Here is a 14,984-nt window from a genome sequence, read left to right on the forward strand (position 1 = left end):
AAGAGTCTAAAAGTGGTCCAGCCCTGCAGTGCCCGGGGGCCCTCTCTTAGCCTGTCTGCCCCACTCCCCACACTCGTGAGTCTTTCCAATCCGGCCACACTCTGGAGACGGGGTCCCTGCCAGCCTGGCACCCCGGTCTGTATTTGAGTCAGCCCTGCCTTCCCTTCCCCAAGCTTGAAATGTTCTTTTCCGGGTACCCTCCTGGAAGGGGAGTCTGAGCGAGAGCAGGGAAAGGTGGTGCTCATCATCCAGCCCCTCTGGCAGGATAGTGCTTAGCACCCACCTCCTGTCCGGAGAAGTTCGGGGCTCAGCTCTGCTGCAGGGGTCTGGGGCCTGCAGGTAAAGCTGAGACGGCTGGGGGAGCTTCTGGAAGCTTCATGTGCGGCCCTGTCGCCTCTGATACAGGAGAAAGTGGCCGGGCCAAGGAGGCCCTGGGCTCCTATGTGCCAGAGCTGGCTTCTGGGGGGTATGGACAGCCAGCTAGAGGGTGCAGGTCCCCGCCAGCCAGGGCATGAGCCTCCACCCACTCCACCAGCACATGGTTTCTGGTTGGTGGGTGGGCAGGCCTCTAGAGTGTACCCAGCCAGCTTACCTCCACTGCCTGAACACCCTCTCAGCTGCCTTATTCCAGACCCCCCCGACATGGCCCGTGCAGCACCATCCACCCACCATGCCCTGACCTCTGCCCTCATCCGCCCCAGCAGCCAGGCCCTGCCCACCCAGGGCTCAGCAGAGTCCACCAGTAGCTTCTGCCAGCTGGCTGTGGCTCTTCCATCCCTGCCACCATCCTCCCTTTCTCCCTGCTGGAGGGCAGAGGTCTGCATTCAATTCCCGTATGCAGGATGGGGAGTGGGGCCGGTGTGGGGCGCCCTCCCCGCACCCACCTGGCGCCCAGGGCCCCAGAGCCTGCCGCCCCTCCCCCATAGCACACCCGGCAGTTGCTTCTGTGAACTGCAAGTCCTGCCTTTCTGTTTCTGTTGTAGTGAAAGCTTCTGCCGTTTCCTTCTTGGACCATGAAGGGCAAAAACAAAACAAAAAAATCACACACAAAAAAATCACAAAACAAAAAAACAAAATAAAAAAAAAAAGATGTTCAAATCCAAGCAACAAAAACAACAACCAAACCGAGAAGCATCCACCACGTCCGAGTCCGTGAGCCCGCGAGCCGCCGCACCCACCGCAGCGAGGGAGCAAGTCTGCAGGAAGATGGGGGGTGGAGAGGTGGGGGGTGCCTCATTTTCTACCAAGTCTTCCTTCCGGGCCCCACTCGGGGCAGCGTGGGGCCAGTGGCGAGAGGCTGCGGGCCCGAGCAGGAAGAGCAGCCAGCAGGACTTGACCTTGGCTACCGACGGTGCCAGCGGAGGGACGGGCGCGGGAGGGGTTGGCTTCTCATCCCAGGGCTTCGGCTGTGCCCGGTCACCCCCCCACCCGTGTCTCCTGCTCTGGGCCCCAGCTACCCCTCCTGCCTCGCCGCCAACACCCATGTCCTGCAAACCTGAGGAGGAGGAGTTGGCAGCGCCGGAGACTGTCTGAACGACCAGCAGCAGCCCTGGGCTCCAAACCCAACATCAAGGGCTGATGTCTCTCCAGAGCTCCGGGGCACCCAGGGCCCCTCCACGTCAGGGGGCTCCGGCTGCCCGGCCGGGGGGTGGGGGCCTGAAGGCTGAGGACTTGGCTCGGACTGGTGGGTTTCTGGTTCCCTTTCTGGAGGAGGCCCTGGGTCTGGCCCAGGGGAGGGAAGGCCAGCCTCATCGCTGCAGCTGAAACAGAGGGACGGGACTGGCCAGCACCTGGCTGCACGGTGAGGTCGGGGTCACGGTGCTGTGCGTCTGGACGGCACGTCCGAGCAGAGAGAGCGAGGGGGTGGGGGAAGGACTGGGTGGTCTGTGGCCCTCTCCCCTGCTCCCAGATCAGGTCCCAGGGTGGCCGCAGACAGTGGGCAGCAGGGAGGAGCCCCTGGCCAGGCAGAGAGAGCTGGACTCGGGGAAGCAGCAGAAAAGAACAAAAGATGTAGGCTCCCAACATGGCTCCACTGTCTCATGAAACTTAAAAGGTAAAAAAAAAAGAAAAAAAAATACACCTCACTTTATATTCAGCATCAGCTCCTGAAGCTACTGAGATGAGTCTCCTTTTCTATTCCCGGTGTACATAGCCCCGCCCCGCCTCCGGCTTCGTCCTCTGTACAGGCCCCTCTACCCTCTGCTGTTCTGGGCCCTTTTCTTGCAGCCGCTCCACCCCACCACCCCACCGCCACCCCCCTCCACCAGCCCTGCGCCCTCCCGCCCCCCACCCCCCACCCCCAGGACTGCAGCCAGGCCCCAGGCTTCCTTTCTTATCATTCTGTATGCTTCCAAGGTGTGACCATTTAAATCAACCGTATTATTATTATTAAGATTATTAATAAAGATTTTTCTTCAAACCAGGACAACTCTTTTTGATTGGCCGGCCCCCTGGGCACAGAGGGGAGAGGGCACAGAGGACCAGGACAGGCAGCTTCTTTCTCCTAGGAAGCCAGATGGCCAAGGGGAGCCAGAAGACCCTTCTGGGAGAGATTCTAGTACCCCCATCCTCTCCTCCATCCCGCCTCTGGAGTCTGGAGGCAGGGCTCCTAGCCTGCGGGTAAGGTCTGTGAAGTTAGCGGCAGTCTACCCCCGCAACTGGCCGCCGCTCAGCAGTTGCTGCCCCTGATGGGGCCTGACCGCAGGCAGTCCCCAGCCTGCCTCCCGCCCCGGGATGAGACAGAGCCAGCTGGGCGGTTGAGGCTGCTGCACTCGGGGCCAGCCATGGTCCCAAGAACGGAGCTGCTTAAAGGTAAGCCCCGCCTGCGCCACCTCTGTGAGTCCCCAACCCTAGCCGGATGGGGCGGTGTGAGTGGCCACCACCCTCCACCACCCATCCCTGTGAGAGGAGGGCGAGCTGGGAGGAGAAGCAGCAAAATTCAAACCAACAGCCTGAAAGCCATGGGCTGGGAGCTGCAATGGGGGGGCGGCTCCAAACCCAACCACAGTGCCCCCTCCATGTCTTGCCAGGACTGCGCTCTTCATTTTTCACAGCGCCAGATAATTTATTTCAGGGCGATTACACACACCAGAGGGGCACGAGCTTAAATGCCAACATATTAATTTTCCTGCATACGAGCCTTTACGTCGGTGGGACTGGGGACCATGCTCTAGGGGAGCTGGGGCTGTGCGATCCCTCTGCATGCCACGCTCTGCTAAACCCCCTTACCTCTAATTGCTTGCTCACCAGACTGTGAGAAAATAATTGCCACTATAAATTTTCCCTCCTTCTCTGCATAAAATATTCGGAAAACCAGCACTTAAAAAAGGAAGGGGGAGTGCTCCTGAAATAAGAGCAGCAGGGCATCACAGCTGTGCTGCCCACTTCTGGGCGCCTGGCTATGTCCCCCCACTGACCCCCATCCCTGGGGACTGGGCGGCAGGGGCAGGCGGGAGCCCTCACCCCCAGTTTAAAATGGGGAGGCTCAAAACATTTCCAGGAAAAGTCAAGGGAGCGGTTCCCCAACCCCGACAGTTCTGGGCAAACCAGGGGCTCTGGGAAGCCTTTTCAGGGTCAGACACTGGAAGTGGTCTTCCTGGCCCGCCAGAGCCATCGTCCCCCTCCCAAACAAACCTCTTCCCACCCTGGGACTGAGGTGGACCACAGTGTGGGGCATGAAGAGTTAAATGTTCCCAGTTAGGAAAGACCTGGAACCTGAGTTCCTGCGTGGGGCTGTGAAAGGGGCACATGGGCACCTGGGAAGCAGGGCAGGTTGAGACAGAGTCCGTTGTCTGCCGAGGAGACTCCTGTGTCCTGTGTGTGCAGGCTCAGTGGCTAAGTCTGAGTGTCTGACAATTCAGCGACCCCATGGACCGTAGCCCCCCATCCTCCTGTCTGTGGGATTTCTCAGGCCAAGAGTATTGGAGTGGGTTGCCATTTCCTTCTCCAGGGGATCTTCCCGACCCAGGGGTCAAACCCATGTGCCCTGTGTCTCCTGCTTGGCAGGCGATTCTTTACCACTGAGCCACTCTGTCCTCTCCCAGTCGAGGGCCAGGGCGGATGCAGTGTGGCTGCACTGCCGCCTGGCGGCCTCTCCCTTCCCTGCAGCGTAAATCAAGTTTGCTGACCCTGAGCTGGCATAGGAGCCCCACTCTCCTAGCTGGGAGGTCACCCCAGAGTGTCCTGGCCCTTGGCATCATCCACATCTCGTAGCACAGAGAGGAGGACAAGAGGAACAGGGAAGTAACACCCCCATTGCTGGCCTGTGGGGCCTGGAGGTGAGAGATCCCCAAGAACGAGGGGCTGACGGCCTTCATCAGAGGGCCACAGCAGAGCCCACTTGGGCCTGGAGAGGGGAGGGGAGCAGGTTCCCTGAGGCTGCGGGGCCGAGATCCCTCCCGGGAAGCCACCGCGGCAGCCCATGTGTCAAAAGGGAGCTGTGTGGCAGGAGGGGCTGTCTCTGGCTTGCTGACCCCCGCCTCATCCCTATGGAGAACCGCTAGGCAGCCTCAGCTCGGGCAGAGGACAGAGGGAGAGGCTGCAGAGAGGCGGGGGCAGGAGGGACCCCAGTGGAGAGAGCCGCAGCCCCCACGCCATGATGCTCCGGGCTAACACCTGCTCAAGCAACCGGCTGAGCAGGAGGGTGTGGAGGCAGGAGGCGACCTGGAGCCCCCACACAGGGCTGGGGGCTGCTGGGTGCAGCCCAAAGGGCCTTCCTGGGTACTGCCCGGCCACCTGCTGCCCAAGCTCACTAGCTCCCACCTACAACCCAGAAGAGATGAGGCAGGACCCAAGGCCAGTGGGGACGTTCCAAAAGTGGCTTTGGCTCTGGAGAACAGTAAGCCAGGGAAGCCAGGTCACAGGTGGTCTGGCCCATGTGCCCACCCTGCCGGGGGTTGGTGTAACCTGGCACAGCCTGGCCAGGGGCTCCTACTTCTGGGGTAGAAGCACCCCAGGGACCCCCTCCCAGCACCTGCAGGGGCTGCTGTTCCTGTGCTACCCCAATCCCCCCCAATCCCAGCTCTGCATCCCCATTGTGGCCCCTCTATCTCATTCCCACCCTAGGAAGCGTCTCAGGGCCCTGCTCAGAGGCCCTCCCACCACAGTGAAGCACGTTCCTAATTGTTCCAACTGCAGGAATAAAAGGTCACCACTGTCAGCATAAGTGTCTCTCGGCCTATTAGGCAATAGTCTTTATGGAATTTTCTAGGCTAAATGCTCCCAAATCTTTTCACTTGTACCTGGTATAGTATTCTACTGAGAGAGATGAAACCAAGAGTGGGGGCGGTGATGGTGTCCATTCACCCCTGGGAATTATCAACTCAGCAAACCAACTTCTCAGCTTTCCTATTGCAATGCCCCGATGAAGAGCCACAGACATCTCACCCACGGTCTTCTCACCCAGCCCTCAGGACCCGGGTCTTCCCCGAACACTTGTGTGAGGCCCCTGCGCAGAAGAAGCCTTTAGCCTTGAGAAGGAGACTCTGCTTTAATGTCTGCTCACGTGCGGGGCATGGAGTAGAGTATGGCCGCCTTGCCCCACTCGGCCTGAGGCACCAGGAACCCCTCTTTGGGGACAGGCTCCACCAGGAACTCCACGCGGCCATCCTGGCCAGGCTCCGCGGCTGCCACTGCCAGGCCCACTATCCGATACCGGTTGACGAAAGCCAGGCCCAGCAGCCTGGGCCTCCCTGGCTGCGAAGGCCCGCTGCTGGGAGAGCCACCTTCCGATCCTCGGCAGCAGTGGATCCGGAAGCACCGGACACGGGGAAGGAGGTAGGCCCAGTGGAGGGTACAGCTGAGCCGCAGCCCGGCGGGGCCGCCCTCCCACTCGGAGGCGAACGGCTGCCAGCGCACATGCGAGACCGTCACGGCCTGCACCTGGGGGAGCGGGGTCAGCAGGCTGTTGGCATCCACCACCTGGCAGAAGAGACAGAGCTAAGCTCAGCCTGGGAGCCTAGAGAAGGTTGGGGGGGGGGTGCCTGGCCCTGCATGGTCCCAGCCATGGCACCTCTGCCCCAGCTCCCCTCTGAGCCAGAGGAGAGGGCTGGTGGGTGTCTGGCCTCGTCTGCAAGGGGCACAGATGCCCCGGCCAAGCTCCAGCCAGGTCCCTGGGATGCCTCACCTGGAGCTCTCCAAGGCGACAGATGAAGTTCTCCTCCTTCTGGCTGCCCGGAGGCCGGGAGAAATTAACAAAGAGGTCCTGTAGGAGGCAGCCCCGCAGAGTCACTTCGTAGCAGCTGGGAAAGACAGAGAGAGACCAGTCATAAGGAGCCTCAGCCCGGCACCTGCAGACTGGCTGCTCACAGAAGCCCGGAGCCACAGGGAGGTCCATCCCAAAGGGGACCCTGTGATCAGTGGGAAACCTGGACCTAAGCCATGACCGTGATCGTGACCTTTCCCAGCAAGCATCCTTGGGCTTGTGTCATTAAGCTGCCTGAAATCTGGGAGGACTGGCCCATGGCCCCTGCTGCTGCTGCTGCTGGGGCACCTATATCCCTGCAATTCTGTGGTCTCTCAGTGGAGGGCCCCTCAACTCTCCAATCCTCACCATGGTGGTGTGGCCATCCTCTGCTGGGGACTCAACAGGAAAAGAGGGGGGACTCACCGCTGGACCCAGCCCCCACTGAGCTGCTGGCCGCAACGGCCCACCCATTTGGCCAGCTTGGTTGGGGGCACCCGGAGGGGTCGGGGACTGCGCCTTGAGCTCGTTTCTGCTGGAGGAAGAGACACAGAACTTTAACAAGGGGAGTCCAAAGGAAACGGCACTGGGAGGTGTCACTGAACAGGGAGCTGGGGGCCCCCCAAGATGCCCTGGTAGCCCCAGTACTCAGCCAAATGGACTGAGGCCTTGGGGAATAGAGAACAGGGAGGAGAGGAGGGAAGCTCGGGGATGGATGCCCAGGACTGGTCCGAGGACATCCTCCCACTTGGGGCACTGCTGGCAGGAGAGCTGCCACGGGCCCACACGTCCAACCCCACGCCACAGGGCCGCTGTGGCCCAGAGGCTCCCACTCAGAGGCGGACCCCCAGGCCAGGCCCGGCTCAGAGCAGCACCTGGACCCTGGCCGCCTCCACACCCCTAGCCTCCTCCTCCCCGACACGCCCCGAGAAGGGAGAAGCCTGTAAGGAAGGGAGGCGCCAATCACGTCCACCCACCGCTCAGCACCGAGATGCCTCCCACATGACAGCTGCCCGCGTCCCCTGTGGTGAGCTCCAAAGCCACCCCCACCGCCGAAGGCCCTTCCAGCTTGTACACCAGGGACACGAAGATCTTGGGTGGCACTGGGACCTGCAGGGAGAATAACCTGGAGAAGAAAGGTCCAGAGATGAGAGGCTGCGGGGAGACTACTGGAAAGCCAGCGCTGCACTAGGTCCCAGCCGCCAACTTCTCCCTCCAGGACGGGGAGGAGGGTGGGCTGCTGGGCGGAAGAGGCACGCAACAGCATGCAGGCAGCTGATGCTACTCTCCTGGACACTCGAAGCGGTGAAAACTGGATGTTGCATGTTCTTCACAGAGTAAAACAAAATCCCAGTTTGTCCTCCTTCTGGCCTCTGCTGCCCACCTGCCCGGTTTTAGCAACTGACAAGGATGACGGGGGCAGCTGATGGGCCCCAGGTCCCAGCCCGCCTCACTCACCTACCTCACAGCCACGTTTCCAACCTCGGGCGGAATCAGCCCTCGGATGAGCAGAGAGCTGCCCCCGTTCCAGGCGTCCTCCAGGCAGCAGTGCGTCTTCACCCAGCCCTGCCCGTCCCCTTCCAGCCTGTGCTCTCCAAACAGGGGCTGGATCTCCTGGGCGCTCGGGTGGTACCAGGGCCCCACGGCCTCCTCCTGAAGGGTGAGGCAGAGGTGGAGGGGCACTGGGGGCAGACGGAGCTATCACACCCAACGCCCCTCCCACCAGTCCCAGGGGAGGCCCAAAGGCCGGAGAGAAGGCAGCCTCTTCACCCAGAAGCAGCCACGTCCAGGAAAGCCCCTGGTCCCCAGCCACCCAGAGCAGGACCCACACACCTGGCCATAGTAGACTCTTCGAGTCCCCATGCCCAGGCAGAAGGAAGTGACAAAGGGCAAGGAGCAGATGCTGTGTGTGGGCAAGTAGCGTTCCAGCAAACTCCAGAACCTACGGAGAAATGCATGGAGGCTCAGGTCCCCAAGAGGGCACTGCAGCGCCCCGAACTCACTCTCATGACCCTAAGCTTTCCTGCACCCCTTACCAAGTGACCTCGGCCCCCACTGAGCGTCTGTACGAAGTGGTCCCTTGGGGTCCCCAGTTTTCATCCTTCCTGTGTAACTGGTCTCAAGGACCCCCAGGAGCAGCCAGGGCAGCTGAGCCCCATGCCTTGTCTTAACCCCCACTCCTCAACCGAGCCTGGCCAGAACCTGGGGAAATCACCTGAGACCCTCCCTGCCACTGGCCACACCCAGGCCCTGGGACTCCAGGGACTCACTTGTCCTGGTTCTGGAAGAAATTCCCCTTCTCCAAACACTCGTACACCCAGCCAGGCGCAAACAGGGCCGCCGAGAACCCGTGCTTCCGAATCAGCTCCAGCGACTGGGGAGATAGGAGTCAGGGAGATGCCCCGGTGCCAACAACCAGAGTCCACGCACAGGATGAGGGGCTTAGGCAAGGGGCAACCTCCGGGGCTTTAGGGTTCATCCCTGAAGTTCCGCAGCTGCCCAGAAGAGGGCGCGAGGCGGCAGGGAGGCGCGGAGGGAAAAATCCGAGGGGTAGGGGTCTGTACGCGGGGCGCCCACAGGAGACACGTCTCGCTCTCTCACTACACTTCGTTCTATTATCAGACTCACAGTGGGGCGGAGAGAATCTTCAGTTATTGGATTAATTTATTCACTTAAAAGCTTAATTAATGAGTTGAGAACGTCCCCGCGGCACCTGGGAAGGGCAGGATTGACAGCCTGGGGACGGGCTGATTCCCTATTTATCCCACACCAGGTGCGGCGGCCCCCCCGCGGCCTCTCTTCCTCTTTTCTCGCTGCCGACAAGATTTCCCTTGCCAGAAAAACCTCACTAGTTAATCAAACCAGCAGTTCCCAAAACTGTGGGTGTGTGACCTCAGTCCTTGGCCCTGAGCTAAGGAAACACCAAAACATGCTCCCTGGCTTCTGGCCCCACCCCACCCCACCCCCGCGTCCACATGATGCGCTAAAAGGCCAGCTCGGTGCCCCTCAAAGCACCGAGTCCAGAAGAAAGTAGAGCTGTCTGTGAGACCCATGGTCGGAACAGGTGCTTTGTCCATTAGCATCTACGGGAAAACCGTACCATCTGAAGAGATGGGCTGAAAGTTAGGATTTTAGGGCACAGCCTGTTCTCGGGGCCTCGGGGTCCCCACTTGGGGGAGGATCATTGCTGCCTCTCTTACCCTTGAGGTGCAGGTGGAATGAGGGGTCCACAGGAACACGAAGCACCCAGGCCCCGGCCACCACCTCCCCGGCCTCAAAGGCCACCACCCACCTTATTCGTGTCGAACCGGCCCCCGACGACATTCCCGCGGGCGAACACGTCTACACCCACGTACACGTCCGCCCGGCGCTCCCCGGCCTGCCCCAGCGTCCGCTCCAGATGCTCCTCCCGCCAGTTATAGTTGGTGAAGAAGCCGTCGCAGGCATCAAAGAAGACTCTGGGGGCGGCACGGGTGGGCCGTGAAGCCCAGGCGTTCTCCCCTCAAGCACCTGCGTCGGCTGGGCCCACGGACTGCACGCTGCCTGCCTCTGGGACCGAGCAGAGTCTGCTTCCGAAGAGCCCGCACCTAGACCACAAACTGTGGCGGGTAACCCTGGGCACAGCCAGGCTGACAAGGCATTAATTCTGTCTGCTTGTGGTCAGGGTACCAAACACCTCTGCCCTCTCCCTCGCTTTCCCCCAGGGCAGCGGTGTAGGTGACACCTCCAGAAGGCAGAGGAAGTTCTGGCCCTGCCCAGGAGCCCAGGCTGCCCGCCTGCAGGCTCACCTGTTCTGCTCGTTGAGCTCGTTCTGCCATTTGAGCTGCCCGCTGCTCACCACGCTGTCATACCAGAGCACCAGGCCCCCGGGGACCTGCTGATGCAGCTGAGAGGTCAGGTACTGGAGGAAGTGGGGCACGTTCCCCACGGCGGCCAGCTGGAGAGAGGCATGGAGACAGACCCTCCGTGAGGCCCAGAGACACCTGTCGTGAGGAGCGCCCCGGTCCTGGACAGACAGGACACCTAACCCCAGGGGCAAACAGGTCCTGGTCCCGGAAGCCCCTCGGCCCCACAGCTGCCGAGCAGAGGGTCCAGCCAGAGGTCCGACTTTCCTTTCTTTCTGAAGCAGGAAGGACATGGACTCCGCAATCAAGAGAAGATAAAACCCAATGAAAAGGGAAGGCACCATGAAAAGGAAGTCGCACATGCAGCCCAAGCAAAGCAGAGACAGAGGAGGAAGACAGGGCCGCCTTGAAGGAACCAGAGAAGCAAAGCTCAGCCAGGCAAGATTCCTGGACATCACGCTGGAGAATGTCCATCTCCCTGTGAAGAGGCAGAGGGGCTGGAGGTTGGAGCTAGCTCTAGCTGGGATGCAGGAAGCACTGCGGTAGCAGGGACCCAGCCTGGTGAGGCTGAGGAGCATGGTGGAGGGTCCCCTCGGGGCACAGGGGCTGGCGGGCCAGGCACCAGGGGCAGGTGTGCTCACACTCAGAGAGTTCTCAATGTTGATCAGCCAGCCGTCAAATCGGAAAAACTGGGCGATCAGGACCAGCTGATCGGCCACCGCCCGGTATGAGTGCTCATCCCCAGCCAGGAAGGCCTGGCAGAGCCGCTCCCCGTCTTTCCATTCAGTGATGAAAGTCCCTGTGGGGCAGGAGAGAAACGAGATCGAGGTCAGGCCAGGGGATTATTTCCCCTTCGACCCAGCAGTTCCCAGGGTGTGGTTCCTGCAACAACAGCATCACTGTCGCCTGCAAAAACATTGTTAGAATTCCAAATTCCCAGTGTCCCCAGATGGCAGATAAATAAGATACCTGGAGGCAGGGCCCCAAAATCAGTGTTAGATAATAAATTATTCAGATGCAGGGAAAAGCTTGAGAAGCGCTCCCCTCCCCCAGCGGTGGACCACCTATATCCTACATCCTGCCCCCAATTCTTCTTGCCAAAACAGTTTCACAGGATCACAGTCAAGCCCATTTGTTTGTTTATTGTCTGTGGGAGCTGTTGACTCTCTGGCAGCCCCAGTACATGACTCGGTGGCCTGGAAAACTGAGGATATTTCCTTTTTCCAGAACAAGTTTGCCTTCACCTGTCCTAACTCATCAAGGCTGGTAAGGAGGTCTACCCACCCAACAGCACCCCAAGCCCAAGCCCTTTTATCACTGGGGCCCCAGGCAGGTGTGCCAACGAGTCTGGTTGGGTTGCAGGCAGGCCCTTGGCTCTTACCCAGCACACAGACCCCATGCCTGTGGGCAGCGTTGGTCCAGCCTACTGGGGGGATGGTGACCGTGTGATGGCTGAAGTACACAAAGATGTCGATGTACTGCCAGTGGTAAAAGGAATAGGGAGTCTGTGTGGCTGAGCCTTGAATAAACCTGGGTGAAGAAAGAGAACAAGATCCGGACCCAGAAACAGACGAGGACATGGCGACCGCAAGGTGAAAAGAGAGGACGACACGAGTGAAGATTCCCTTTAGTTCCATCTAGTTGGCACTAGAGGTTGTTGTGAGCTAGGCTGTGCCCAGTGACTGGGCTCAGAAGTAGCACCAGGTCACAGCCCGGATGTCAAGAGGGTTAGTGTTGTTGTTTTGGTTTTTTTTTTTTGCTGCGTTGGGTCTTAGTTGTAGCAGGTGGGATCCTTGGGCTCTCTAGTTGTAGTGTGAGCTCCAGAGCACATGGGCTCAGTAGTTGTGACATGTGGGCTTAGCTGCCCCACAACATGTGGGATCTGAGTTCCCTGACCAGGGGTCGAACCCACACCCTCTGCATTGGAAGGCGGATTCTTAACCACCAGACCACCAGGGAAGTCCTGAGAGGGTTAGTCTTAAGGGAAGCATTTTCACCAGGCCCAACAGGCACTTTGCTATCGGATCCAAAAGACTGAGCGTGTTTAGCCTCAATGAACAGACAGACAGAACACAAGGAAAGAGACCTGGAGGGGCTCACACAGACCTCCAAGTGCCCGGGGCCCTGCTCTATTCCAACACCTGCAGTTCACTAGGACACAGACAGCTTGCAGGTATGGTTGGGGTTGACAACCACATGAGCTGCACCAGTGGCTTCATCACCCACTTCTGTACCTTGATGGCCAGCTCTGACTCAAGGCTTCCCATCAATTATGACATCCAAGCTTGTTTTATGGATATTTAAAGATCTCTAATGGATTCCCCGGTGACTCAGTGGTAAAGAATCCACCTGCCAATCCAGGAGACCTGGGTTCGATCCCTGGGTCAGAAAGATCCCCTGGAGGAGGATGGCAACCCATTCCAGTATTTTTGCCTGGGAAATACCTTGGACAGAGGAGCCTAAGGGGCTACAGTTTAGGGGTCGCAAAGAGTCAGACACAACCTAGCAACTAAACAACAAGATCTCTAAGCTGACCCTGCAGGATCTTGGGAAGAAATGCCCCCAGCTGGGGTGGGGTTGGGGAGGGAGTGCAATGATTCCAGAACCAGTGGGCCAAGATGGAATAGAACTGAGGAGGGTGAAGGAAAGAAATCAGCAGAAGAACCAAGTTACTGGGTCAGGTGGTCTGAAAAGGTCCCTGCGATGGTGCTTTCTCCAGCCTCCCTGACTTCAGGTGCAGACAGTCCAGAGAATCAGACAGTTTCAGGGCTGAAGGAGGCATAAGCTAGCCCCTAACCCATCCTCCTCTTCTTACAGATGAAAGGCTGAAGCCTGAGTTCCTCTCCCAGTAGGTGGCAGGGTGGGCTGGCTGACTCCTGACTCCACATCCAGTGCTCCTTCCACCACTGGGCACAGCCCCTCCCCTCCTCCCGTCACACCAGGCCATGCGCTCGCAGTGTCCTCACTTGTCATCCAGGTACCCGCCCATCATGTCATGACACATCAAAGTTCTGGGCCTCCGGCTGCTCAGAGGGGGCTGCCGACACTCAGGGGGCCCCAAGGCCACATTAAAGCCATCTTCCGCATCGGGTCTCCACGCCAAGAGTTCCTCCAGGGAAGACAAGTAAAAGCTGATGGGTCTGGTGGTGTCCTTGTCATAATATCTAACTGATCAGAGGAGGGAAACAGCGAGGAATCAGTGGAAATTATGGAATTCATAATAGAGAACTTGAGATGGGGAAGGGGCAGCCCTGCCCAGAAGCCCCAGAGTGAACATGGACAGTGTTCAGAGCCTCGGTCCTTCTTACCTGGCAAAGGGTCTGGGGTAAAACTGACCACTTCTCGAAAGACTGCTTCTTCTCGATCCTCTTCAATTCTAAGCAAAGAAGGAGTTGAATTGTTTTTTTTTTGTTTGTTTGTTTTTAAATAAAAGCGTAAAGAAAAAGAACCTGTAGAAGCAAAGGGACCAGACCCCATGAGGAAGTGCAGGGGGAGACGTCCTCTGGTTTACATTTTTTAATGCAAACTATGGAAACGTGCCTTTGCCCATTCTGTTCCCTCACACTAGAACACCCTTCTCTCCAGTCTCCACCTACTGCAGTCCTCCACCTCCTCAAAGACCAGTTCAGATGTTCCGCGCCAGGCACCCTCCCTGTCCTCCCCAGCATGGACACTAATAATCCTAATTACACCCACTGGTCTGCACTGAGCAATTAAAATCTCTCTGCAGACCCAAGGCCAGGGGACGGAGGCATAGTCAACCCATTTCTTAGAAAAGGATGTCGGAGCTTCTAGTCAGGGCGCCAGGATGCCCAGACGCGCCCGAGGCTGGGGTCGCACCCAGGCTCCGAGACTCTGTCCGTGCCTACTGCTGTGCGGGGCGGGCGGGACGATGGACAGAACCCGCCGCGAACAGTGAGCGTGGGGGCCGGAGATCGCTGTCCTGTGCCTACGGCCTCCCTTGGCCAAGGCCAGGCGCCCAACGACTCCGGCCCACTGTCCGGCCGCCGGATCGATCCTTAGAATTCTCCCGCCGACCTCTTACCCACCTCCTCCGGGTCAGCCGCCCTGCCGGCCGCCGATCCCGCTGCTTCTCCAAGGTCGCCGGGGCCCGCATCCGCCGCCCCTGCCGCCGCGCCGCCGTCCGGGTCCCTGTCCCTGCCTCCTCCATGACGTTGCTCCGCCCGCGCCACCCGCCGGCCACCGGCCAATCGCAGGCCGAGACCCGCCACCGCCGCCGCCCGCCGGCCAATGAGGACTTCTCTGCGCGGTTGCCCCGCCCCTACTAGGCTCAGGCTGGACACCCCGCTCGCTCTGTGGCTGGCGCACCTGCCGCCCGGCCTTTGTAGAGGAGGAAGGCCTAGGGGGCGGGGAATGGGGCGGGGCTTATGCGGTGGGCGTGGGGATGGGCGGGGTCTTAGCCCAGGGCTCCGGAAAACCCCTTTGTGTGAGTTCTTTTTCAGATGAGCAATCTCCTGAAGATCACAAAGTCAGTAAATTGTGAAAGTGATATCTGAACTCAGTTTGCTTAACCCCTGTTTCAAAGATAATTTTCTGGGAAAAGTGAAATCATAATTCTCATTCAAGTATAAATATTCTGCTGCTGCTGCTAAGTCTCTTCAGTCGTGTCCGACTCTGTGTCACCCCATAGACGGCAGCCCACCAGGCTCCCCTGTCCCTGGGATTCTCCAGGCAAGAACACTGGAGTGGGTTGCCATTTCCTTCTCCAAAGCATGAAAGTGAGAAGTGAAAGTGAAGTCGCTCAGTCGTGTCCGACTCCTAGCGAACCCATGGACTGCAGCCCACCAGGTTCCTCCATCCATGGGATTTTCCAGGCAAGAGTACTGGAGTGGGGTGCCATTGCCTTCTCCGAAGTATAAATATGGACAAGTGTTAAAGACTGTCCTACTCATTATTCAGACAGGTGTTATAACCAGTTCAAAGCGAATCAAAAAAGA

At 59.1% G+C, this 14,984-nt stretch overlaps 2 protein-coding genes across 8 annotated transcripts in view; one reads left to right on the plus strand and one right to left on the minus strand.

Annotated features, from left to right (window-relative positions):
- Positions 1 to 5,654, plus strand: part of RBFOX3 (RNA binding fox-1 homolog 3) — a 445,251-nt gene extending 439,597 nt beyond the window's left edge. For 3 of the 4 annotated variants that reach the window (XM_059877936.1, XM_059877945.1, XM_059877942.1), the window contains one exon: positions 984 to 5,654. In XM_059877936.1, coding sequence (XP_059733919.1) covers positions 984 to 986 — 3 coding nt within the window. In that variant the 3' untranslated portion in view covers positions 987 to 5,654. 4 annotated transcript variants of the gene reach the window in all.
- Positions 5,470 to 14,212, minus strand: ENGASE (endo-beta-N-acetylglucosaminidase). 4 transcript variants are annotated; one of them, XM_003587480.6, is made up of 14 exons: positions 14,076 to 14,212; positions 13,335 to 13,402; positions 12,993 to 13,194; positions 11,408 to 11,556; positions 10,668 to 10,825; positions 9,970 to 10,118; positions 9,474 to 9,639; positions 8,452 to 8,555; positions 8,015 to 8,123; positions 7,644 to 7,834; positions 7,159 to 7,307; positions 6,608 to 6,713; positions 6,125 to 6,239; positions 5,470 to 5,919 (listed from the first exon to the last, which is right to left on the minus strand). In XM_003587480.6, exons 1-14 carry the CDS (start codon positions 14,195 to 14,197, stop codon positions 5,500 to 5,502), a joined length of 2,208 nt encoding a protein of 735 aa, XP_003587528.3. In that variant the 5' UTR covers positions 14,198 to 14,212; the 3' UTR covers positions 5,470 to 5,499. The 4 variants fall into 4 exon arrangements, with proteins under 4 accessions (XP_003587528.3, XP_005221346.2, XP_010814881.2 ...); XM_005221289.5 differs by having other exon boundaries at positions 6,608 to 6,716; XM_010816579.4 differs by having other exon boundaries at positions 6,608 to 6,716; positions 12,993 to 13,190; positions 14,076 to 14,097.
- Positions 14,213 to 14,984: the final 772 nt, after the last annotated feature.

The sequence above is a fragment of the Bos taurus genome, chromosome 19 (assembly GCF_002263795.3).
Source record: "Bos taurus isolate L1 Dominette 01449 registration number 42190680 breed Hereford chromosome 19, ARS-UCD2.0, whole genome shotgun sequence".
Classification (NCBI taxonomy): Eukaryota; Metazoa; Chordata; class Mammalia; order Artiodactyla; family Bovidae; genus Bos; species Bos taurus.

Bases quoted from the DNA above. Each gene is read 5' to 3' on its own strand.
- ENGASE (XM_005221289.5), bottom strand. From the start codon at position 14,197: ATGGAGGAGGCAGGGACAGGGACCCGGACGGCGGCGCGGCGGCAGGGG. The intron at 13,195-13,334 runs GTAAGAAGGACC...TCCTCTGATCAG, and splicing joins TACCCCAGACCCTTTGCCAG to TTAGATATTATGACAAGGAC. The intron at 7,835-8,014 runs GTGTGTGGGTCC...CTCACCCTTCAG, and splicing joins GAAGAGTCTACTATGGCCAG to GAGGAGGCCGTGGGGCCCTG.